Source organism: Gopherus flavomarginatus, chromosome 3 (genome assembly GCF_025201925.1).
Source record: "Gopherus flavomarginatus isolate rGopFla2 chromosome 3, rGopFla2.mat.asm, whole genome shotgun sequence".
Taxonomy (NCBI): Eukaryota; Metazoa; Chordata; order Testudines; family Testudinidae; genus Gopherus; species Gopherus flavomarginatus.
This window is the reverse complement of record NC_066619.1, coordinates 18649434-18676933: the sequence shown is the minus strand read 5'-3', so window position 1 is coordinate 18676933 and position 27500 is coordinate 18649434. Positions and strand designations below refer to the sequence as shown.

Below are 27500 nucleotides of genomic sequence, written 5' to 3'. Positions count from 1 at the left end.
CGCAATTTTCAAAACAAATTCTATAGCATGGACTATAAAACAAGTCAAACAAGATGATCAAAGTGGTCCCTTCTGGTTTTAAAATCTATCAACAACTATGAATTACCAATTTTCTACTTTTTCCAGTCCAGGTCAGGGTGTGAGCGAACTATGGCTGCATCAACACTACAAGCTAGGGTGGTGATTCCCAGCTCACAAAGACATATCTGTGCTAGCTCTCATTGAGCCAGCACGCTAAAAATAGTAGCATAGCTATGGCCGCACGGGCAGCCACCCTGAATATGTACCTATGGGATCGAGGTGGGTTTGTACTGGAGGCGTCTAGCCCATGCCACTCCTCATCACTTGTCGTACTACCGCAGCTACACTGCTATTTTTAGCACACTAGCTCAGTGAGATCTAGCACAAGTATTTCTACTGGGCTGGGAATCACATCCCTAGCTCCAAGTGTAGATGTGGCCTATATTTCTGAATATTCCACAATTCTACATAATTAACAAATACAGCAGAATCCACTTCAAGTAAACGACTATCATATAAAACACAGAAAGCACATTAAAGGCATTTAGAAATGTTTTACCTTATATGGTTTAAAATGAATTCATAGTTTTTATGTTTATACAGTTTAATATTCCATAAAGAAACAAACCCCACCAGTATTGGCACAAGAAAGGGCAGTATATAATTCTTGTGAAACTATTCATTTCTATGCCACAGAAACACACCTTTCTTCCCTTGATGTATAAGAAACACCAGCCTTGCAATCAGGACTCTTTGCTACCCCCACCACCACAGTGCTAAAATTTCACCTACCTTTTCCCCTATGACAAATATTCTAAGTGTTCAAAGTGGAGCCAAATACTCCATTCCATATGGACTATTTCTTCCATCTCCTCCCACACACACACACACTCTCCCCCTGGCCCTTTATAATCCCCAGCCTCTTCTCATATTTCAGCAAGATGAATCCAGTGGTTGAAAAGGAAGACACCGTCTTTGATTTTTCATGCTGAGATTTTGACCTCCAGTGTCACTTCTGGGATGCACCTAGCGTCTGTAATTGTTCCAGTGACAGAGAGTCTCAAGGTTACACCAAGACAGACCTGCATCTCCCCTAGTGCTAAGAACACACCGTTATAAGTCAAGCCATCCAGCTAGCTAAATATTTGTTAACATGGCTAAGAATGAAGGCGGTGGGGGGTGGATGGGGAGAGACAGTAGGTGCCCAACTAGGATTTATGCTAATTGTATTAATCACTGATATGATTCTCTGTGTCCTTTGTATCTTACCCGGCTCAGGGATGATTAGCTGTGCACTGGTCTGGGCATTCCCAGCATCATTTTCAGCTACACACTGGTAAAAACCTTCATCTGACTTTACAAGGCCCAGAATCCGCAAGTTGCTGCCACCCTAGAGAGACGAAGAGGGGAGAGAGGAAGGGGAGGGAAATAATTAGACAAAACTGTCACAGTGAATGTCACTTGCTAAGGAGCTTCAATAATATTTTGTTTGTGAAACAAGAGCAGAGAGTATTAGGAAACCTCAGCCTCCGTTCATATTGTCTTTGACTCCGGTGGATTGTAATAAAATGCACGTTCATTGGAATCAACTGATTCCTTTTGTTCTCTTTGCACCACTCTGTTACAAGGATGGTGCTTGTGCCCTTATTCACTTTGGTACGGAGGAGGACCAGCTCAACACCCTATGCAACAGTTAAACCCCATATTAATTGCTAGAGTGGGACTTGAGTGGTGAATAGGGCTTTGCGTTGGCTTTTTGCAGCAGGGGAGATATAAAAGAACTTCCAACTTTTGTATCTTGTGTACAAACAGTGTTCTGTAGGTCAGATCCTACATCATGACATGAGACCCAAAGACCCACAGCAACAGAAGAGTTACTCATTGTGTGCTGCTGGTGCGCAGGATTTCAGTTTTAGTTGCTACTAGCACAAACAGAATTAAGTGATGTAGCAAATGTTGGTTTCTAAGGGACAATTCTTTGCATAAGAAAATGCTGCAAGAGAAATTCCCTTGCTATAAATATTTCTTCAGGAAATACAAATTAAAAGGATAATTGCCCTCCTTATTATAATAATAATAAAGGGACTTTCCATTCCTTGGCAAGTATACTTATTGCTGTTTGATTCTCATAACAAATAGTGATGTTGCGTAAAGTAGCACGAACTTGTGATTCCATACAACTGAGTAAATCTTCTCCACGAGAAAAATATGGTAAAAACCAACCTTTCTTCATTGGAAGATGTTTAATTTACAGCAACATAGTCCATTTTATTGATTAGAATGTGCATTCACTAGGAAATTGGCACTAAATATTGCAATCTGATCTATGTGAATGAGACATGTTAACCTTCTTATGCCAAAGTAATCAAAAGAATAATATTATCTCATGGCCTGTGGATATTTTTATCATGCTGCAACAAAAGATAGACATATTGGGGACGGGATTTTCTGAAGCACTCTGCAGTGTCTCAACTCTGCTCTCATTGAAATCAATGATAAAATTCTTGTTGACTTTCATGAGAGTAGTTAGGCCAATGCTTTTGAAAATTCCACCATTGATGTTTAACTTTTAATGCCTCACATATAATGCTATTTGTGTAATACAAGATGAGAATGTGACATGCTATCACACTATCAATTATATGCTATGGTGACAAAGTTGTGTATGTGTCAAATGACCATTATCATTATTAATTTAACTGTGGTGAAAATACTTTGAATTTGAAGAAACTGATGGATCATCACTGAAAGATCAAGTTCTGCAAATATGTTCTAAAACAGATTTGAAAACAATGTAGGGAGGGATGCCAGCTGAATGTCATACCTGTGGCAGAAATACCTGTTTCACTTTTAACTCCCCTGGTTCCAAATGATATTACACAGGGGAAGAAAATGCTAAGAAGCTGCAAGATCTGCACATGTCTGTGAATTCCAGATGGCATTTGTTAGCTCTCTTCTAAGATATCAACCTTTCTCACTTATGATTACTTAAAATATATACAGTAATGTATCCTTAAAACAGAGGCTTGAGGATATTAAGGCCGGTTTCCCCTTTGTCTGCGATTATCCCCACTGTTGCATTGTGGCTCACAGCCTGTTTTCTCTAGCTAGAAAGGCGTTACCTCTTTGCTCATGCAGATGCGTGAAGCATCACTAACTTCCATTGTAACTGTTGATCCACTATCTTCAAATTTAAACATATCTATTTTTAAAAGGACAGACTAAGAAGTTGTGCATGTAGCAATAAGCACAGTTGATGATTGACCACTGTTGTATTCTTCATCCTCCCACATTCACTTCCTTCCCTTTGTTTCTCATCCCTTACTAACTTATGTCTGAAAGTGTAATTTCCTCAGAGTGTGGATTCATCATTTTTTGTCTGTAGTAAAGCATTATACATGACACTGATGTTACTTTATCAAAAACAGGTGATACATAATAATAATAATTTAATTGAAAATGTGACATAAAGTTATGGTAAATGTTCTGTGCTTGAAGAGATCCTAAACAAAAATCTAAACTACTGTTGAATGAATGAGTAAGAGCCTGATCCAAATCCCAGTGAAATCAGAGGGAAGACGTCAACGGGCTTTGGGTCAGACCATAATAGAGCACTTTGGCGCCATATCCCCTTTGTCCACCAGGAGGCAAGAGAGATTTGATCTGTTTTGCTTAGATGTTTCCTGCTTCTGCTAAACTAGTCAAAACACTGGTTATGAAAAGAATGAACAAATCAGAAATAAAAACATACTTTAAGTCAAATAGTGAATTTGCAATGACAAAAGTCAGATAATTACCACTATCTGGAAATAATCACTAGGAATGACCACTTCTCCATTCTTGATCCAATCCACAGTAGGGACAGGCTTACCAGAGACAGCACATTCAAACTCAATGTCCATACTTTCATAAGCATAGAGGTTTGAAGGGTGATTTAAAAACCATGGAGGAACTGCAAGGGGAGAGATAAAAAACAAAACAAGTAGTGAGTGGATGTGAATGTAAATTTAGCAACCCAATAATTTCACTAGGCCTGGAAAATATTAAACAGAAATAGAAAACATATCTGCAAGTCAAATTATTTCCCCAAACCCTCAGTTGTTTTTTTTAAATCAAATAATAAGGAAAACATTTATTTTAGTGAATACAGTTTAACAGTTATATGATTTTTGCAAGAAGGGAAGCTTGAGAACCCAGTATGGAGAGTACATAAGATTTGTGTGAAATATACACAGTAAGCACCTGAGGAACCAGGGACCTGATCCAAAGCTCATTCAGTGGATCAGGTGCCAAAAGCATGCACAAACGTGACATGCACATTAATATGTAGGTAGGTAGCTTTTAGACAAGTACACTGACTGTCAGTGCAGAATGAAGTATATTTAGGCTTGAGAAAACAGTTTCATATAACCAAGTGGAACTTGTGACTGGATTTACAAAATATGAGGATTTCACTAATAAGAATGAATTTTGTCCATGATGATAGAAAGAAGAAACAATCTGGATTATCTTTGCTGAGGACAAATTCTTATTAAGATAGCAATTATCTGTTGCCTTGTATTACTATAATGTATTCCCACTTTTGCAGTATGCTAATTTAATTTAATTTCATCATTACCATAATACTGGTATGATGGAGATTTGCAATTTGAGAAAACTGCTAATAACATCAAATTTCTAATGAGCTCCCTGTCACAGAAAACACAATTCACATACAGTTCATCAGCTTTCACAGGGGAACAATGTTTACTATTTTGAATATTCATAGTTGCTAGGAAGCCAGATTACATTCATTCCTAGGTAGCATCCATGATTTCTCGTTTGAACAGAAAATGCAATTGTATTTCTCAAGCAACTGTTTCCAGTGTCTGATTTATAATATATCCAAATCCATTAAAGAGGTGCGGGGGGGGGGGGAGAACAACTGACATGAAAAGACTGTTCACATTGTAAAATCAAGCTCTCAAAAGTTAGAAAATAACAGAAATAATTTGACTCCTTGTGCTTATACATTATGATTGTGTATTTAATTAAATGACCACAGGTCTCCTGCTTCTTTTAGTTAATTTAAGTGGTTAAGTTAAGGTTAAGTGACTTATCCAAAATCACATAGGAAATCTGTGGCAAGCACAGATAGAATCCAATTCTCCAGGGAGGCATTTAATTGCCTTAACCATGAGTCCATCCTTACTCTTCCTGCAATCTCCTGCCTCACCCACTACATACCTTCAACTTGTGCAACAAAGGAAGTAACGTTGTGACTCAGGAATCCTATGTTCCACTGCAGGTTCCGACAGAAATATTATCTAGGAGTTATAGACTCTTCTGCCCAGGACCCTTGAAACTCTCAGAACCTCTCAGTGCAGGGTTCACCATTCTAAACAGCAACTCCTATCAGACCTGATAAACTCACTACAACTAACATGACACTTTGATAACATTTATCCACAGATAATGTCTTTAAGGCATTAAATGAAAGTCACAGTGACACACTAGTCATCATAAGCCTTGTGAGATGTATCTACAGATGATATGTAAGTTATAGAGGGGTAGCCATGTTAGTCTGTATCAGCAAAAACAACGAGGAGTTGAACTGAGTTATGGCCCACGAAAGCTTATGCCCAAATAAATGTGTTAGTCTCTAAGGTGACACAAAGACTATTCATTGTTTTTGTGTAAGTTATGTGTACCTACTAAAATGTATTTTAAACCATGTAACAGGGCAAAGGTAATAAACAGGTTTTCTGCCAGACAAAAGCATGTCTATTCACCTACTCCTATCTTTGATGTAAATTAAGCATTGTAAGCCAAACACAGTGGGAGCAACATTTGCATTCCAAGTCACCATGAGGATATGATGTCAACACGGGGGTCAGCACATGGGAGAACAAACAATAGAAGGGCTCTTCAAAGGTTTACTGGACTATAACTAGGGGACAAGTAAAGCACTTTGTTATCCAGTCATAGAGGAAATCCCTTGAATGGTGTGGGTTGTTCATGAAAACTTGGATCCTGCTTATGACTGAAAACCAGAATCTCTGTCAAAGACTGAACTCTTGGGACAAAATTTACTTTATTAAATAGGAGAGGTAACCATTAATAAGTGTAGACCTAGGATTGGATTTTATGGTTTTTTTTATATGTGTAACCATTTCTGTTTCCACTCATTATCCTTACTCATTATTTCTTAAATCTTAATCTTTGATAATAAATGTAGGATTGTTTCACTATAGCTCTATATATCCATGATCTGGAGTTGTACCAATCAAGCTGTGTGTATGCTGTTCTCTTGGGACTCACACATTACTGTGAGTGTCCAATGGTAGGGGCTGGACATTACAGACGGATGCTTCAGAGAAGCTTGGAGACTGGGGTACCCTAGATATAAACCTGCAAGGCAAAGTAAGAGCTGGCAGAGCCATGAGAAGATTATTTGGGTGACTAATTGGCTGGTAGTGTCAGGGAGCTGACACCCAGTTTAGCACCAGCAAGTTTCTCTCTCTCTCTCTCACTAAGTTGGGGGGTAACATAGTGACTAACTATCCCAGGCACCTTGAGAAGTGTCACACCCCTCTAGCCTGTCCTTGTCCTTTTCCCAGTTTCTTCTCTACCTCCCGCTCAGCTCAGTTAGGGAGCTTAATGATCAGGGATACCTAAAAGAACAAGGCCCAGAACCAGGGTAGCTAACGTAATCCCAATTTTTTAAAAAGGCTCCAGTGCCGATCCTGACAATTACAGTCTGGCAAGCCTAACTTCACTCCCAGGCAAATTGATCACAGCTATAGGAAAGAATAGAATTATCTGAGACACAGATAAACAGGATATGTTGGGGAAGAGACAGCATAGCTTTTGTAAGGGCAATCATGCCTCACTAGCTATTAGAATTCTTAGAGGCTGTCAACAAGCATGTGGACATGGGTAATCCAGTGGATATAGTGTACTTGGACTCTCAGAAAGCCTTTGACAAGGTCCTTCACCATAAGCTCTTAAACAAACAAAGCAGTCATGGGATAAGAGGGAAGGCCCTCTTATGTATCAGTAACTGCTTAAAAGATAGAAAACAAAGGGTAGGAATAAATGCTCATTTTTCATGATGGAGAGAGGTAAACAGTGTGGTCCCCTAAGGATCTGTACATGGACCTGTGCTATTCAACATATTCATAAATGATCTAGAAAATGGGGCAAACAGTGAGGTGGCAAAAACCGGAGACGATACAAAATTACTCAAGATTAAGTCTAAAGCTGAATGTGAAGAGTTACAAAGGGATTTCACTAAATGGGGTGACTGGATGACAAAATAGCAGATGAAATTCTATGTTGAGATGTGCAAAGCAATGCACCTTGGAAAATATAATCCCAACTGTACATACAAAATGGACGTTTGCTGTTACAACTCAAGAAAGGTCTTGGAGTCATTGTGGATAGTTCCTGAAAAGATTTGCTCAATGTGCAGTTGCTGTCAAAAAAGCGAACAGAATGCTAGGAACCATTAGGAAAGACACAGATACTAAAACACAAAGTACTATAATTCCACTATATAAATCCATAGTACGCCCACACCTTGAATACTCTGTTCATCCCATCTCACGAAAGATATATTAAAATTGGGAAAAGTACAGAGAAGGGCAACGAGAAGGATCAGAAGAATGGAACAGCTTCCATATGAGGAGGGATTAAAAAACTGGGGCTGTTTGGTTTAGAAAAGAGATGACTAACGGGGAATATGATAGAGGACTGTAAAATCATGAATGGTGTGGAGAACTACAAGTCACTCAATGAAATTAATAGGCAGCAAGTTTAAGACAAGCATAAGGAAGTACTTCTTCACACAATGCACAGTTAACCTGTAAAACTCATTGCCATGGGATATGCTGAAAACCAAAACTATAACTGGGTTCAAAAAGAATTAGATAAGTTCATCAATGGCTATTAGTTAAGATGATCAGGGATGAAACCCCATACCATGGGTGTTCCTAAACCTCCAACTGCCAGAACCTGGGAGCAGATGACAGGGGTTGGATCACTCGAAAGTGACCTATTATGTTCATTCCCTCTGAAGCATCTGGCACTGGCCAACATCAGAAGACAGGATACTGGGCTAGATGTTCTGATCAAGAACCATGGCTCTTCTCTGGTATAAGAGAATGCTCTGCTGGAAGAGCAAAGCAGATTTATGCAGGACTCAGATCTTTCTGAGGGGCCATCGAAGGATGGAATGAACTCCTGCAGCATCTCAGAACCACCACACATCTCACCACTTTTCACTCCAAGTGCAAGGCATACTTTAATAAAAACACACAGCGGCAGAAACTTTTTTAATCCACAGACTATTTCCTCCTCACAAGAGGGAGAGAGAAAGAAGAACTACATGGGGCAGATGCTTCTTTTTAATGAACTCTTGGTAGTGTGGCAAATTGCTGCCACTATTATGATGGGTCTCGCACTTTCTCTTCTGGGGGGGGCGGTCAGGGTGCCATTTCTTGCCCCTGAATTGGAATATTAATTGCCCCACTACTACTGTCCTTGAAGAGGGGAGTGGAGAAAGTGGAACCTGGTCCCTCTATTCCAGGTCCCAGCCCAGGGGCCCTGAGGATAGTGGTGAACCACTTGAACTAGCGGTTCCTTCCTCTGGGCTACTTCCCTCTCCTGCCCTTCAGCTTGGGGGGGGGGTGGGAGGCTTCCTGTCCTCCCTCTGCACAAGCCAGGTGCCCCTTACCTAGGGTCTTGGACTTCTTAGCCCACCACAGCACTCCTCCAAACTTTCCTCTGCTTCCCTTCAAACTGTTCTCTGTTCCAACACCAATCTTCTCTGCTCCAACTCCTTCAAACTGTTCTCTGCTCCAGTACCAATCCTCTCTACTCCAACTCCTTCAAACTGTTCTCTGCTCCAGTACCAATCCTTTCTGCTCCAATTCCCACACTGTCTGATTGAAGCAGGGGTTTTTATCATGTGACTGACTGCAGGTGCTCTAATTGGCTGCAGGTGCTCTAGTTAATCTATAGCAAACTTTCTTCCCCTTACAGGAATAAGGCTCCCTTCTACCCCTCTCCTGCTGCCCTCTGGCCATGCTGTATCACAGTAGGCTATCATATACCCCAGTGATAGATTAGAATAGGGTTACCATATCTGAACATTCAAAAAAGAGGAGACTCCATGGGGGCCACGGCCTGGCCCCAACTCCACCCCTACTCCACCCTCATCCCAACCCCTTCCCCAAAGTCCCCACCCCAGCTCTGCCCCCTCCGTTCCCCATTGGACCCCTTCCCCAAATCCCCTCCCTGGCCCCGCCCCCTCCCCTGAGCATGCTGCATTCTCCCTCCTCCTCCCTCCCTCCCAGCTATGGGAAACAACTATTTTGCAGTGCAAGCACTGGGAGCTAGGGGGAAAAAGCGGGCACTCGCTGGAGTGATCAACATTCACTTTCTTTCTCGAATGATCAACATTCACTCTCTTTCTTGAATGATTCACTCTTCTTTGGGGAAAAATAATAATGGCAAAATCCTGGATGTTTTTAGATATTTAAAAATTTCTCCCAGACAGCGATTTAAGAACCAAAAAGCTGGACATGTCTGGTAAAATACGGACGTATGGTAACCCTAAATGATTAGAATAGAAAATAGGTTCTTCTCCCCTTCCTTTTTCTCTCCTCTCTCTACTTTTCTTCACTTTTCCTATTTCTTCTGTTCTTTTCAGAAGAAATGAAACAGAATTAATCTCCCAGAACACTAACAGGAGAATGGAAGGGATACAGGTACGTACTGGGCCACATGTAATACTGTAAATTACTTTAATACACAGGATTGTTGAACAGAGAACAGAAATATCATATTTACCAAAGTATAGTATAAAAAGAGCTAGGATCATCCACAATCTTTAATTTTGTGAAAGCTTCTCCGCATCAATTTCATGTCATGCTTACCAAAATACAGATGTGATATTGTGTAGTTGCAGATAAGGTATTTATTTTAATCCTTCACCAATTACGTAGTCATAGTGATAAATTAAACTAAACTGATTCCAAAGCACAGATTCATGGTCAGAAATAAATTAACCCTAAGTCCAGCAAACCTCAGTTTCTAATCAGAGCTTCCATACACCTCACATTACCTCCAGTGAGAGGCAATAATATTTACTTGCTAAAAATCAGTGACTAATCATTTTTTAATTCACTTTAGGAACACTGAATCAGTGTTTTGAATGAATGAGGAACAAGAATCTTTTTATAACTTCCCAACTCAAATCTGTAGAAGGGGAACAACATGAGAGTGAGCCACGAGACTGCTCTAAAGAATAATTTTGAAGAGCTTTCGTATTTATATGAGCAGATAGACTTGTGCAATGCAGTCAAGACTAGATGTTCACGTGTTTCGCCTACTTGTAAGTAACTAGAAACCATCTTTTAATTCTAGTCTAGGAAGTGGCATCAATGAACCAAAGGCTCCTTTTTTCCACTCCAGCTTCTGTTCTTTAGTCTATGTAAGGTTACATTTCCATTGCTTTGAAATTCCAAGTTTTTCCACTAGCATTTCAGAATGGTCTACTGGAACTTCTCTCCCTAGCACTTCACAGTGATATATCAAGTACAATAGACAGCATACAATGTAACATATGTTTTGCTCAATAAAGCAGGAACATTCAGTAGTGTGTGGGCAGTTAATATCATAGTGATACAGTGTTGTCCAGTACAGTGGTTCTCAAACTGTGGTCCGTGAGTTCTATTCAGGTGGTCCATGCAGGGCCGGTGCAACCATTTAGGAGACCGCGCTGGGATTTGGGGGGCGCCATTTTCTTCAGAAGCCACCGCGGCGGCTGGATCTTTGGCAACCCCAGTCGCCGCCGGCATTTAGGCGGAGGGAGCTGGGGCAGGGGAGCGCGAGGAGTCCTGCCTGCAGCAAGTAATGGGGGTGGGGGCGCGGAATGCAGGGGAACTTCCCGCCCCAGCTCACCTCTGCCCCACCTCCTCCCCGAGCACGCTGTAGCTGCTTCACTTCTCCCACCTCCCAGGCTTGCGGCGCCAAAGCTGATTGGCGCCACAAGCCTGGGAGGCAGGAGAAATGAAGCAGCTCACCCCTGCTCTGCCACCTCCCTGAGCATGCCTTGGCCACTTCTCTTCTCCTGCCTCCTAGGCTTGCGGCACCAATCAGCTGAGGCACCACAAGCCTGGGAAGAGGGAGAAGTGAAGCAGTGACAGAGTGCTTGGGGTGCTCGTGTACGGAGCTGGGGTGAGCTGGAGTTATGGGGTGCCTCAGGGCGGAGGATGGGGGGTGGGGAGCTGCTGCAAGGAGGGCACCTCAGGGCGGAGGGGGGCAGCTGCCGCGGGGGAGAGGGGTGCCTCAGGGCGGGGGGTGCGGGGGAGGGGGCGCAAGATGGAAGTTTCGCCTAGGGCACTAAACATCCTTGCACCGGCCCTGGGTCCACGGATAGTTCTCTCTAAGGTGCGCGCCTGGGCAGCCGCACATAAGAGAATGAAGGTCCACCTACCTAATTAGTGGAGCCATGCAGGCGTGGCTCCATTAATTAGGTACCTGGACCCTGGAGAAGATGCACATGTAAGATGAGGTGGTGGCCTTGGTGTGGAATAAGGGATAGATGGAAGGGGGGCAGTGGGATGAGAAAGGGGGCAGGGGGAATTTGGGATGTGCAGGGGTACAGTGGCTAGAGAAACAAGTGACTTTCCCCAGCTCCAAGGCTGCAGCTACCAGGGAGAGAAGGCCCTCCTTCCCAACCTCAGCTCTGTGGCTGCTGTGGTGCAGAAGAGACCCCCCTCCTTTCCAGCCCCAGCTTGGGGGCAGCTGCGGTGGGAGAGAGAGGAAGAGACCCCCCCTCCTTCCCAGTCCAAGCTCAGGGGTTGCCATGGCAGGGAAAAGAAGGCACATCCATCATATTAGAAAGATAAGACTACTGATATTAAAATATGTGTTGTGTGTTTTTATTTGTAGAACAAAAAAACAATTATTATTATATAGCACTTTTATCCAAAATGCTTTATAGTAGTTAGCGAATGGTATAAACAACATTTGAAAAGATCATTAAGCAGTCCACTGAGACCCTCAGCAATTTTCAAGTGGTCCACGAAAATAGAGTTTGAGAACCACTGGTCTAATGGGTAGGTAAACTGACTGTACTTTTATGATATTTTGACAGCTGTACTATTGACTCACTTTGTTACCTTGGGCAAGTTGCATAATCTCTCTGTTGGTGTTTACCTACATTATACACACACACACACACACACACACACACACACTGGGTGGGGGGGATATTAGTTGCCTACCTAGAGGAGTAGTGCAAACTTTTGTTAAATAAACATATAAAGCATTTTGAGTTTCTAAGACGAAAGATGTTCTTAGTACAATGTTGTTATTACAGCTGTTGATTTTTACCATTGCTTTTGTTCCTAAAAGTCAGTGCACATTTAAAAATACTCCATGCACTATTTTGTGGCTGATTTTGTTTGGTTATTTTAAGTGTGTGAGAGTAACCTTGCATAGTTCACAATATGGTACATGCACTGTGCGTTTTTGAATAACAAATGACAAAGAGTGGATGTGTTTTCATGTGTAGTTTGCAATTTCCCAATTTTCAGCCTATGGCAGATATATAAAGAACATATTAATATTCAGAGCCCAGGTCATGTTTGAAGCTTTCAGGATTTCAATTGTGACTTATAAAAGAAGAGTTAAGGAAGGCACTAGCCCCTCTCAACTGGTACTTGCCACTGTCTCTGTGCAGTGGGAGAACATAAGGTTGTCTCAGTTAGAATATCAGCAGCTCAAAGGCGCCACACCGGGTCCACAAGGCAGCTTTGCTTTGCCTTATCCAACTCACATATTCAGCAGCACTGAAGCAGTTAACTTATTACTAAAATTAGGCGTTTCAAAATAGTTGCTGACTGAATTTCCATGCCAACTAAGTCTCACCCAGGACTTTGGGAGACCCTGTGTGGTGATTCTAGATAGCAAAGGCTGCATTCAGTGCTAGCCTGGCAGTTAAAAAATGAGAACCACAGGGTCCATATCCAGAGTCTTACATAAAATATCCCCTTCTTTATAGCCATTACAACAGAGTCCTGAATCTCCTCAGCCACAAAGGATGCTGCACCTAGCCATGGGTGTTATTTGTGTACTGAACATAAACTGGTTATTTAAAGTGGAAACATCAAAGTGGGTGAAATGGCCCATTCTACAATGAACCCTATTACTTGCCATCATAATGAGTTTGCTAGAGTATATTCCACTTGGCATTGGGAACAGGTTTTAAATGTAAATACTTATACACAAATAGTAAAGATTTTGGCCTAATCACTTTACACATAAATAGTTATCCACCTATCACTTTCTAGTATTTTAGCTATAGCAGCAATGATAGTTCAAGGAATGTACAGGAGTTTAACGCTGCAGCCCATGCAGTGTGTATATCAGTAACATCCCGAAAGTCATCCCCATAAGTTACTGGTTTTCACACACAAAGATCATGATTTGACTTTGCCCCTGAAACACTGCAGATGCAAGTTTCAAGCTAATGCTTTAGGCACCTGTTGACATTGTGTAGGTGATGTGTAAGGAGTTGTAAAATAGACATTGTTACATTCATATTGACTCAATGGGTCAAATTCAGAAGAGAATGGTGAGAATGTAAATTACAGATTGGTATGTGAGTGAGATACTGAGAAAGCAAGTAAATCAACCAGATTCTAAATTGCTGCAAAACACACCCTGAGGGGATCAGAAGAAGGTATAATATACAACAGCTTAGACTCATCTGCAAATTTGGCCTCATGATTGTAGTCACTGTCAGTTTTCAGGGACTTCCAATGTGAGCAGAACTACAAATAGATGCATCGTCATTTGCAGGAGGCACCACAGATAGTAAGTGCTACTTTCAAACTTTTTCACACTGCTTTAAAACTTTACTTAAATTAGGCAGCTGGGGTGCTGAGACCACTTCCTATCTTGTTGACTAATACTGTCTCATTGTTTCCTTGTGCACCCTTGTCTGTCATGTCCACCTGCTGTCTCTTGTCTTATACTTAGATTGTACAGAAACAAGGTGGGTGAGGTAATATCTTTTATTGGACCAACTTCTGATGGTGAGTGGGACAAGCTTTTGAGCTTCAACTGACCTGAAGAAGAACTCCGTGTAACCTCGAAAGCTTGTCATGCTCACCAACAGAAGTGGGTGCAATAAAAGATACTGCCTCACCCACCTTCTCTCTCTAATATCCTTGGACCAACACAGCTACAACACCACTGTATACACACTTAGACTGTAAGCATTTTGGGAGTGATACCACCTTTTGTTGTGTGTTTGTACATCTCCTGGCACAATGAGGACTTGATCCATGACTGGGGCTCCCAGGTGCTACCACGATAGAAAGAACACATAATAATAGAAGAGAAAAAGGAAATGCCTCCTGTGATTTATTTTTCATATAAAAAAATCCTTTATGAGGGGAACATTGGTGAGTAAATTCTAATTAAAGCAATTTGTGGGTTTTTTTGTTTTGTTTTGTTTTGCTTTAACTGGAGTTGAGAGAAAAACACAGAGAGAAAATTTAGTGAATGTAGTTGCCTCCAAAGTCAGAGGGAGCTGCGCTCACTTATATCAGGTTTGCATCTTGGTCAAGGAAACAGCAAGAAGATACAAGATGTGTAACTGGATATAAGAGAGTTGAAGGACAAAAATGGGATAAGAGGAAATATATTCATCTATTAATTCTTTTTTCTTATTTGCCTTAGTCTAATACATGCATTATAGTCAAATAAAAATGGGAGCTGTGTGGCTCGCAAGCCATAAATACATTTCAGAGCCTGTCAAAATCATAAACCATTCAATCTTCGCTTGTATAGTTTATTATGCTTTTACCAGAAACTCTCAATGAATGTATAGACTTGTAATTCATAGACACCTGTGAGTTATTATGTATACAAACACAACTCAAGGAGTCTGACTTCTACTTGTATGAGACTGTTCGTTTTCCGCTATGAAACAGAGTTGCTTCCCTCTCCCCAATTTTTCTTTATAGCTGTAGTTTTTCTAGGCTGCAAAAAACATACATCCACGTCATTAGGTCCATGAATGTAACATGAGGCTCATGCTGGGAAGAAGGCAGTTAGGACACCAGTTATAACCATGTCAATCAGAAAGAACTGCCTAATCTAAGGGAGGTATTTACCAGCCCTGGGGTGCAGTGTATTTATCAGTTCATGTTTTCCTATAAGCAAACTATGGGCTTTCTACTTTTCTCACGCAAAAAAAGGGTCATAATCCAGATTACATTATTCCACTTCAGGAGTTTGGACTGGAGTCAGTGAGTGGTTTGTGTGGGGACTGAGACTGGAATATGGCCTGAAGTTTGTAATCCTTCTTCGATACCCTTGTATCTGCTCATCCATTTCCTTCAGCTCAGGATGATGCCTGGAAAGTACAGCAATTGCTCGATACTGTCTGATATGCTTACTTATGTGTTGAGTTTGATTGTGTGTGTGTGTGTTTTATTTTGTCTAGGGAGTTTCATTTGTAGCTGGTTGTATATCTGAAGAGGTTTATATACATGCACTTTGGGTAATTTATGTATGTCTCAAATTTTAGAGCAGGATTTCTTTTTACTAAAGAAGACAGTACTCTTAGTAATATGTATGGTTTCTTTGGCTAATACATTGTATAGCAGCGAACTGAGAAAGACTTAGACACTACAATGAAAAACCTTAAGAATAATATGTGCATAGAAAGTTATTGATGGGAGCCATGAATAAACCAAAAAATAAAATAAAAGCTAAGAGCATCTGTATTGTTATTTATATTGCAGTAGTTCCCAGGAATAAAACATATCCAAACATTTTCAGCTATTCTCTTTTCTGTTGAAATCAAAAGATTTATCTGAACTTTTTGTGGGAATGTTTCTCAAGTACAAACTGGAAAGTTTGGTTTCAGTCTTGGTCTCTCTTTCATTCATATATGTGCCATAACCGCCAAGTTATTCTGTGTGTCTTTCTCTCATATATACACACTGAATAGCTTGGTGGTTATGGCACATATATGAATGAAAGAGAGACCAAGACTGAGACCAATATATAAAACACATCTCCTGGGATCTAAAACACCTAGGTTTAAGTCTCTGCTCAGAATCAAGGCAGAGTAGGGACTTAAGCCTGTGTCTATTGCATCCCAGGAGAATGCCCTAAATAAATTTCTTTTTCTCTGTTTTTGTACTGAAACATTTCTGAAGGTCTCTTTCCCGCCATGCACCCACCCCCAATCAGAACTCCAAATTCCAAAAGCTCATTTTTTTTCACAAAACAGAATTGTTGTTTTCTAGCCAGCTCTGCCTAGGATGCATGCTAGAAACTGTACAAACACACAATAATAAATAACAATAATAATCTTATAATCTAAGTTGTTTTAGTGATCTAAGAGTTCTTAGGAATAAAGGAAAGAAAATTTTATTCATAGAAATGTAGGGCTGGAAGGGACTTTGAGGTCATCTAGTCCAGCCCAGCCAGTGAGGCAGGACCACATATACCTAGATCAGCGGTTCTAAACCTATTTACCATTGTGGGAGACATATGCAGCTTTCTACATGTTTTAAACATATATACTACCTGTATGGCCCTGAGGATATCACAGACCACAGCTGTGTGCTGATTGGTCCACAATCAGCACACAGGCTGCAGGCTGAGAACCACTGACCTAAATAATCCCTGACAGGTGTTTGTCTAACGTGTTCTTAAAAACCTCCTGTGAAGGGAATTCCACAACCTCCCTTGGAAGTCTATTCCTACCCCTGTAGTTGGAAAGTTTTTCCCAATATCTAACCTAAATCTGCCTTGCTGCAGATTAAACCCATTACTTCATGTCCTACCCTCAGTGGACATGGATAACAATTAATCACCATCCTCTTTATAACATATCTTAAAAGATTTGAAAACTGTTATCAGGTCCCCTGCTCAGTCTTCTTTCCTCAATATTAAACATGCTCAGTTTATTTGTTTTAATTTCCTCATATGTTGAGTTTTCCATATCTTTTATCATTTTTGTTGCCCTCCTCTGGACTCTCTCCAGTTTGTCCACATCTTTCTTAAAATGTGGCATTCAGTAATGGACACAGTACTCCAGCTGAGGCCTGACCAGAGATAATTAGCTTCTCCAGATTGTTTTCAGCAGTACTACTGCCTAGTCAGTTATTCCCCATTTTGTAGCCATGCATTTGATTTTTCCTTCCTAAGGGGCCTACTTTGCACTTGCCTTTACTGAATTTCATCTTGGTTGATTTCAGACCAATTCTCCAGTTTGTCAAGGTCATTTTAAACTCTACTCCTGTTCTCCAAAGTGCTAGCAACGACTCCCAGGTTGGTGTCATCTGTAAATTTTAAAAGCATACTTTCCACTCCTTTATGAAAACCATTAATTAATATATTGAATAGTGCCCAACTCAGTACAGACCCCTGCAGCAAGATAAGGCTCCCTGGTTTGACAGAGAACCATTGATAACTATTCTTTGAGTATGGTTTTGCACCCACCTTATAGTAATTTAATCTAGACTGCATTCTCCTAGTTTGTTTATGAGATTGTGTCAATTGTCTTACTAAAACCAAGATATATCATGTCTATTGCTTCCTCCTATCCACTAGGCCAGTAATCTAAGTAATAAGTCTTTGTTCTTGATGTTGACATCGCAGTTGGCCTTTGCAGAGGGTCAAAGAAAGAATGAAATGTAGTTTAGCCCAGATTTATGTGCCAATGTCCCCACTAACAATGCTGTGGAGGACATGCAGCGCAAAAATATGAACCCTAATGTGCAGTTATGTTTATTTGCTAAAAATCTCATTGATGTAAGTGGGGCCAGTTAAATTAATAATGATTTCAAGATCAGGACTGTCATCAACTAATTTTTTTAAAACAAATACCATGGTTTCTCATGCAGATATCTGGTGTATGTAACGTCATATGCTATGACATCTAGGCACCAGGGATAACCAAGACATTTTATATAGAGAAAAGATTTTTTAAATGGTTAGTTTATACATTTCTATGCTGAGTGCACCTGGCAGTCTTGCTGGTGAAGTCACTCAAAGAAAAAAGCTGGGTTTATCTCAACTGTAATGTTTCTTTTGCAGTTCACCACTAAATGTGACACTAAAATTATCACAGGTTGACACTCTGGATCTAAGAGAACAGTACTGTGGCATCTTCCAAAGAGTTTCTTGAAAGGTCAGTCAAAGATGTACCTTTCCTGGGGATTCTACTGTGGTTTAGAATGTTGGGTCTCAGTCTGGATACTGACAAATGGGACTTCCTCCTTAAGATACACAGGAGGATGCATTTACTACAGAAAATGTCAGAGAATCTCTGTAATGAGTCTGCAAAGGAGCCTTAGAGACTAACTGAGTGCTTGCCAGCAGGAACAGCTACTTTAGGGAGCTGCGTGTTGGGATGACCTCAATATTTCTAGAAATACCTTCTGTGAAACGACAGCTGATCTTACGACAAGAGGACACATTTTTAACTCGGAGAAATGGCAGCTTTTCCTAATGCAAAGTGTCTCCTCTTTGTATGTTTGAATAAAGAATGTGTTCCTACTGACCCAAAAAAGATAACAGCTGTCACCAACTGCCCAACCCCTGTCAACACTGAGACTGGGAAGACTCTCAAGTGCATGTAGTTAAAAGGTGGGGCTTGTCATCTCATATATTCAGATCTTTTAAAAACATTTTCCTTGCATTTTTCAGTGTTAACTTGCAAGATGTGTGAATTTTTTAAAAAGCTATATTTAAGCAAATGCACCACAGTCTAACTGTGTTATACCGTGATAAATTCAGAGTACCCACTGGAGTTACTCCATATTTACAATAGTATAACTGAGGGCAGAATCTGAACCCTTCATTTATTCTCTCCTCTGTTTCTTGTCTTCTTAAAGTCTGAATAGCTGCTTTGGACCATCTGTACATAACATCATTTAACAGATCAAATATTCCCAGGTCACAAGAAGCTATATTGAAGTAATGCAGTGAAATTAAAACATAGGACAAAGGAAAGCAATGTAAGGAAATGCAGGATTTTTAAATTGCTCTGTAGATATCAACTCTCAAAGTGATCATAACTTCAGCTGGGAGCACACACTTCTGACCCTGCTTCCCATCCCTGTCATCTGTATCCATCTCTGCTGCTTGCTCCTAACCACATAGCTCTTATCCAACCCCATCTGCACCACATCTCTTCCATGACTCTCCTGCAAGGGTGGACTCCTTCGGCAGCCAGCATTCTACACTGGTCTCTTGCAGCAGAATGAGGTCCAGGATCACTTCTGAAATCACTTCAGGATCAGGGTCAGAGGTTATAAAGTGCTTTGAGATTAAAGGTACTACTAAAAAGATGAGGCATCTTTTCTCATTGGCTCTGTCCTCAAAACAGGCTAGGTCACCACAAGATAGCCTAATTCAGGGCACTTTGCAAGTAGCTTCTATAGTCAAGGTTCCTATGGATACCTGACTGAAATTTAAAACAGTCTTTCAGAGAAAGAATGCTCCTCTCCAGATGAACTCTGTTTGTGGGAGTAAAATTGGCCCACTATTTTGTTAAGGTTGCTTTGTTGAAATTGGGCATTAACATGAGACATTTCAAGAAAATACCTGTGAGTACCTGTCTACTCCCATCCTGCTTTATATTGCAGGTACACTTAATAATGAATCATGCTAGTATTACTGCAAGCAGAAGCCTTACATCTGAATATGGTGTTAAAATACAGATATCAGGAACTGTTTGGGAAGTTCATGAGTTAGCATTTTTTTTTCTTTGACAGATTAACAAGCCTCGTCGATTTATTTGACAGAGTGATAATTCTTGTGGATAAAGAGGAAGTGGTAGATGTGGTATGTCAACTTTAGTAAGGCTTTTGATACGGTCTCACGTGACCTTTTCATAAACAAACTAGGGAAATAGAACCTAGATGAAGCTACTATAAGGTGGGTGTATAACAGGTTGGAAAACCATTCCCAGACAGTAGTTATCAGCGGTTTATAGTCAAGCTGGAAAGGCATATCCAGTGGGATCCTTTAGGGATCAATTCTGGGTCTGGTTCTATTCAATATCTTCATCAATGATTCAGATAATGTCGTAGAGAGTACACTTATAAAGTCTGCAGACAATACGAAGTTGGGGAGGGACTGCGAGTGCTTTGAAGGATAGGATTAAAATTCAAAATGATCTGGACACACTGGAGAAATGGTCTGAAGTAAATAGGATGAAATTCAATAAGGACAAATGTCCACTCTCAGTCTTAGAAGGAACAATCAGTTGTATATATACAAAATGGGAAATGATTGCCTAGGAAGCAGTACCGTGGAAAGGGACCTGCGGGTCATAGTGGATCACAAGCTAAATATGAGTCAACAATGTAACACTGTTGCAAAGAAAGCAAAAGTCATTCTGGGATGTCTTAGCAGGAGTGTTGTAAGAAAGACACATGAAGTAATTCTTCCACTTTACTCTGTGCTGATTAGACCTCAGCTGGAATACTGTGACCAAGTCTGGGCACCACATTTCAGGAAGGATGTGGACAAAGTAGGGAAAGTCCACTGAAGAGCAACAAAAATGATTAAAGGTCTAGAAAACATGACCTATGAAGGAAGATTGAAAAAATTGTGTTTGTTTAGTCCGGAGAAGAGAAGACTGAGAGGGGGCATGATAACAGTTTTTAAGTACATAGGAGGTTGCCACAAGGAGGAGGGAGAAAAATTGTTCTCTTTAACCTCTGAGGATAGGACAGGAAGCAGTGGGCTAAAATTGCAACAAAGCAGTTCAGGTTGGACATTAGGAAAAATTTCCTAAGGGAGGTTAAGCGCTGGAAGAAATTGCCTTGGGAGGTTATGGAATCTCCGTCATTGGAGATTTTTAAGAGCAGGTTGGACAAACACCTGTCAGGGATCGTCTACATCAGGTGTAGTCAATTATTTTTTGTCAAGGTCTAAATTTCTGGGTCAAGATATAATCAAGGTCCAGACTCTGAAGAAAATAATAAAAAGTACTAACAATAAAGATAATAAGTAACTAAAAACATTTTGGGTCCATTCAAAAGCATCTGGCAGTCTGGATTTGGCCCACATCTGCCTATTGACTATCCCTAGTCTATATAATACTTAGTCCTGCCTGAGTGCAGGGGGCTGGAGTAGAAAACCTCTTGAGGTTCCTTTCAGTCCTACAATTCTATGACTCTACGACATCCCTTTTCTACGTGCCTTCAAAGGTCCTAGTTTCAGAGGCACGTATACTTTCCAGTGCTATGCTCCTACTGCTTCAGACTGCTCTATTGCTCCCTATTGCTCAGCAACAATTTAAACATTATGACTGGCCATGGCATATCCAAACTGAGACAGTAAGTTCTCAATATATCTCCCATCAGTAATTATAGGCTCTGAGTAATTATAGGCCTGTTAGTTTGACATCTGTATTATGCAAGGTCTTGGAAAAGTTTTGAAGGAGAAAGTAGTTATGGACATTGAGGTCAATGGTAATTGGGACAAAATACAACATGGTTTTACAAAAAGTAGATCATGCCAAACCAACCTGATCTCCTTCTTTGAGAAGGTAACAGAATTTTTAGACAAAGGAAACACAGTGGATCTAATTTACCTTGATTTCAGTAAGGCATTTGATATGGTTCCACATGGGGAATTATTAGTTAAATTGGAAAAGATGAGGATCAATATGAAAACTGAAAGGTGGATAAGGAACTGGTTAAAGGGGAGACTACAACAGCTTGTACTGAAAGGTGAACTGTCAGGCTGGAAAGAGGTTATTAGTGGAGTTCCTCAGGGATCAGTTTTGGGATCAATCTTATTTAATCTTTTTATTACTGACCATGGCACAAAAGTAGGAATGTGCTAATAAAGTCTGCGGATGACACAAAGCTGGGAGGTATTGCTAACACAGAGAAGGATCGAGATATCATACAGGAAGATCTGGATGACCTTGTAAACTGGAGTAATAGTAATAGGATGAAATATAATAGTGAAAAGTGCAAGGTCATGCATTTAGGGATTAATAACAAGAATTTTGGTTATAAATTGGGGACACATCAGTTGGAAGTAACAGAGAAGAAGAAGGACCTTGGAGTATTGGTTGATCACAGGATGACTATGAGCCACCAATGTGATATGGCCATTAAAAAAGCTAATGCGGTTTTAGGATGCATCAGGCGAGGTATTTCCAGTAAAGATAAGGAGGTGTTAGTACCGTTATACAAGGCACTGGTGAGACCTCATCTGGAATACTGTGTGCAGTTCCGGTCTCCCATGTTTAAGAATGATGAATTCAGACTGGAACAGGTACAGAGAAGGGCTACTAGGATGATCCGAGGAATGGAAAACCTGTCTTATGAAAGGAGACTCAAAGAGCTTGGCTTGTTTAGCCTAATCAAAAGAAGGCTGAGAGGAGATATGATTTCTCTTTATAAATATATCAGAGGGATAAATATCAGGGAGGGAGAGGAATTATTTAAGCTTAGTACCAATGTGGGCACAAGAACAAATGGATATAAACTGGACACTAGGAAGTTTAGACTTGAAATTAGACAAAGGTTTTTAACAATTAGAGGAGTGAAGTTCTGGAACAGCCTTCCAAGGGGAGCAGTGGGGGCAAAAGACATATCTGGCTTCAAGACTAAGCTTGATTAGTTTATGGAGGGTATAGTATGATGGGATAACCTAATTTTGGTAAATAATTCATCTTTGATTGTTAGCAGGTAAATATGCCCAATGGTCTGTGATGGGATGTTAGATTGGGTGAGATCTGAGTTACTACAGAGAATTCTTTCCTGAGTGCTGGCTGGTGAGTCTTGCCCACATGCTCAGGGTTTAACTGATAGCCATATTTGGGGTTGGGAAGGAATTTTCCTCCAGGAAAGATTAGCAGAGGCCCTGGAGGTTTTTAGCCTTCCTCTGCAGCATGGGGCACAGGTCACTTGCTGGAGGATTCTCTGCACCTTGAGGTCTTTAAACTACGATTTGAGGACTTCAGTAACTCAGACATAGGTTAGGAGTTTGTTCCAGGAGTGGGGAGGTGAGATTCCATGGCCTGCATTGTGCAGGAGGTCAGACTAGATGACCATAATTGTCCCTTCTGACCTTAAGTCTATGAATCTATGACTCAGACCAGTCTTGGAAACAATAGTGTCTTAAGAAAAATAATACCGAAATTCTACATAAAGCCTTGCATTTCAATCCAGTAAAGATACTACTTGTCTTCTTTGATGCTTTTTTGATTATTTTCATGCTTCTATAGTTTTCAACATGAAGGTCAGTTAGTGCAAAAATTCACAACAGCAGATCTTCATGGCTCTGAAGAGAAACAGATTGGAGCCATCAGAAATGAAAATGCAATATCATTGTACTTATGCATGAAAAGTAGCTGTAGAGGATTTGGAAATATGTCAAATGGTTAGAGCGGGAATGGGTGATCAGAGCATTTTGAGCTTGATCCTCAATTGCAGCTGAGACATTCTTGGTGCAAGTGAGTGCAAAGGTTATTTTTAACCAATTAAAGTCTCCAGTTCTGGAGTCAATAAATGTTCTAGCATAACTTAGAACAGCCTCTGAATTTCAATATGTTGCATCCAACTTTTCATGATCCCAAGAGGTCATTCCAGCAGCCAGGGACCACCAAAGCACAACTATGCTTAGCCAACACCTTTTCCCCCTCTGAATGCTTCCTACATTGCTACAGTGCAGAGTGGTGTGGAGTTAGCTATGTCCCAGATAGTGGAACCCCATTGGTTGGCAAATCTATCAGAGAGAGAAGAGGATAGGACAAGAAATTATCATCATTCACCCCTTATTTCCTATGAAAAAAGAGTCCAATTGAATGTAACATCGACCATTTCAGAAGCTGCCAACCTTTCCTACTGTCTTCATCATATATTGATGCAAAATCATTATACAGAAGTGATTATTTTCATTGTCTCCATTAAAACATTAAAAAATACCCATATTAATAAAAGTGCCAGGACCACACATTGAGGGTATATGCAGGGATCATGCTTAGCCTAGCCTAGCTTGGCTATAAAGCTCTTCAAGGGTAACCAATACTTTAGTAGACTTGAAAATATTTTGTTAATGAAGTCTAGACTCTGGACTGTGTGTTATGGTTTTGTTTTATACATAACCATTTGATTCCAATATTTCTAATTGTTACTACTTGAATCTCTGTGCTTTGTTTAATAAATTTTTACTTGATTTCACTATAAACAAATCTAAGTGTGGTGTATCAGCCAAGGTGAACCTGGTACTCTGGGTTATACTGTTTCTTTGGAAGCTGTGAATTTTACTCTTCCCAGGAGTGCACAGAGTTGTGAGGAACCTTGCTACCTCATGCTGTTAGTGTGAGAAAACCTTGTCTGGGCCTGCCACAGGGAGGGTGACCAGATAGCAAGTGTGAGAAATCAGGACGGAGGTGAGGGGTAACAGGTGTTTATACAAGAAAAAGCCCTCAAAATAGGGACTGTCCCTATAAAATCAGGACATCTGGTCACCCCAGCCACAGCTCAGGTCCCCAACTCCTCTGGCCATGGACAACACAAGCTTTCCCCTCTAGGCCTCGCTGTGCATGCTTTGTCTCTACAGATTAGTAATTGCCAAACTCTAACCCAGAGCCCTCTGAGTGTCTCCCTGGAGCATCCAGCCCTTGGTCCACTGGACACTCACAGTATTCACCAAAACTGCTGTTTTCAAAGAAGCAGTACACTTCGGAGTACCAATTTCTCTTCAGCTCACTGCTCCATTCAGCTCACAGCATTTAAATCTTACACTCCTGAATATTACATGCAAGATCCTTGTATCACACATGTGTGAAACTTGTACTTCTCCTCCATGGACGTTTACTCTTGGGGAAAAAAGGGTTTACGACAATGTGCTGGGTTTGTGGTATAATTGTATATTGTTTAGAGACCTGAATGCAGGTATATTATTAACAAATGAGAGATATACCTGGCAATGTGTGTTAAGAATGATCATATTTTTGCTTAGAGAATAAAATAAAAAGTCTGAGGAGTTATTTTTTAAAACCTAACAAGGAGATAATCTGCATCTAAGAGTAAAAATTCTGTTGGCTTTAAGGGGGTTTGCTACCCTGGCCATGTGGCTAGTAGGAACTCAAACTTTACAAGCCTCCTGGTAATTAGTCTCTAATAACTTTGGTAAGGTTAGTAATCATCTGTTTAAATTACTAGAAGCTCTCCCTGGCTATTGCTAAGTTACTGTAACATCAGCATTTCAGTGCTGATGGGACTGTATACATTCTGCTCTTACAGAAAAGACCTACAGAATTCAATAGGGATGAAGTCAGTTTAATAGGGATCTATAGACTTTTAATAGGATCAACATAGATTACCTTAAAAACCCCAGAATATCCTTTCTGTAGATTTTATGAACCATTGCAAAGAATTGTTCAGCACAAATATAATTTTCTGTTAAATTTTAATAGATTTTTTTAAATAGTATGCAAAATGTATCCTCTCAAAGCCCACAGGACTTTTCTATAAGGACTTTTAGAACTAATCATAAATGAATTATAAGAGCATTCCCTTCTAATGATCCAAAATATGGTGATGCCAGTTTAAGCAATAGCATTCTGGATCATTATTACAGAATAAAGGTGTAAGTTTTGTTGTTGTAATGTGGAGAAGCATGGGTGAGGGATTTTGACCCTACATTCTAGGCATACAAGCAGTTAAATCTCACAATATGTTACGAAAAATACTGCTTGTCCTAAGTACAGACATCAGTATGATTCTTGAATGAGGATGCCTGTTTGAAGACCACAGCAGCAGGATGTTAATAAATGTTCTCTCCATATAATCAACTCCTAATGGGGAAAATAGGGAGAGAAATCAAAGGTCACAGTTATCTGTCACTTCTTAACAGCCTACAGATTTTATTTTAGTGCTGCCTTTATGACTTACAGTACAGACATCAGTTATTGACCACACACCATCTGCAGTGTGGATGAATGTGCCTTATTTTTTCACTGTGCACTTTATACCTAACAGTGGACAAATTTTTGTCCCTGGATGCGTGAACATGATTCCCATTGAGCTCAATAGCAGCTAAGCATGGGTCAGACACCAATATGTATGGAAGCTTGGACTGGGATTTAGTTAAATTGTGATTAGAAAATGTAACACGAAAGAAAGATTCAACTCATAAGAAAAATTACAAGAATGACGGAATTTTCCCAGGCTTTCCCCCCGCCATCTTGTCTCTGTAGCTAAGGATGGCCAATGACTACAAAAAAGAAAGACAGCCCAAAAGAGACATGAATTTTATACTAATAGAGAATAGTTCAGACATTTGCTCTGCAAGAGCACTGCAGTCATGGCCTTTCAGGTCTTTTAAAGAAAATTTCCACGCTTTTTCTGAAGACTGAAAATAAACACCTACCTCAGGCCTTTATGCTCTATGTAAGCATAAGCACCCTGGTCCCTGTAGCTTGTCAAAGACCAAGGAGGAACATTTTGTGGGATTCTCTTGTTAAGACACATGCACCTACTCTGACACTTTCCACTCATGTGCACTAGCACTTTTCACCCAAGTATCTCAAAGCTCTTTGCAGATGTTGAAAGTCACTAAGTAGTTTGCAGATGGGTGAACTAATACAGAGAGACAGCGTAAATGACTTTCTCAAGGTCGTTCTATGAATCTTGTGTTATGAATCAGTGACAATTATAAAATAGCATAATTAATCTTCATACCTGTGTGGCAGTCCTCATTTCTAAGAACTCTGACCCTCCCTTTCTGGGCACCTGTAGCCAAAGCTGTAGGCTTTTTTGTGGTGGAGGAGAAGGGGTTACGAAAATCCTTTTTGACTGTTTGCCCCAGAATAGTCACTGTAAAACCAAGTTGTCACTGTGTCTATTACACAGAGCTGCTTTTATTTCGCTTACATAATCTCAGACTCTTTTTTCTTTTAAATTGAGGTTCATGGGCAGTGATCACTGGGTTGAGAGTCCTCCCAAGTCACAGGGTCTTATTATAACCATTAGTTCCCATCTGAGAAAGAAAGTGACCTAGTGACTCTCCTCTCTAGTCAGCTCAATAACTGAGCCAGATCTACAGTTTTCTGCTCTCTCCAATACTCTGCATCAAGAGAAGAATATCAACTGGTATTCTCATTTAATGAGAAATTAGAGAGGCTGCAACCAGATGAAAATACTGTACACGTGAGGGGAGGGATGAGAGAGAGAATTTTCCTACCTACCTCTCCCAGTAATACGTGTTTTCAGTCTGTTGCTGTCAGTGTAGCAGGCTTTGGTCATTAAAGGGCTTTGTTTGCTCATTATTATACTTATTTTACAACTAGCACCATCACCAGGCTGCTTCTTTGGATGCAAGTCTTGCATCTGGGAAACGTTCCTACCTTTTCTGACACTGAACGTTTTGCAGAATAACAACAGCAATAGAAATTACAACAGCGTGCCCCTCTAACTCAG

General features: G+C 40.4%; 1 protein-coding gene across 2 annotated transcripts in view; it reads right to left on the bottom strand.

Moving 5' to 3' along the window:
• DCC (DCC netrin 1 receptor) overlaps nt 1-27500 on the bottom strand; it is a 933783-nt gene that overhangs the window by 361868 nt on the left and 544415 nt on the right. For both annotated transcript variants that reach the window (XM_050944636.1, XM_050944637.1), the window contains exons 6-7: nt 3819-3973; nt 1291-1411 (exon numbers count right to left, since the gene is read on the bottom strand). In XM_050944636.1, coding sequence (XP_050800593.1) covers nt 1291-1411; nt 3819-3973 — 276 coding nt within the window. The remainder of the gene's footprint in view (nt 1-1290; nt 1412-3818; nt 3974-27500) is intronic.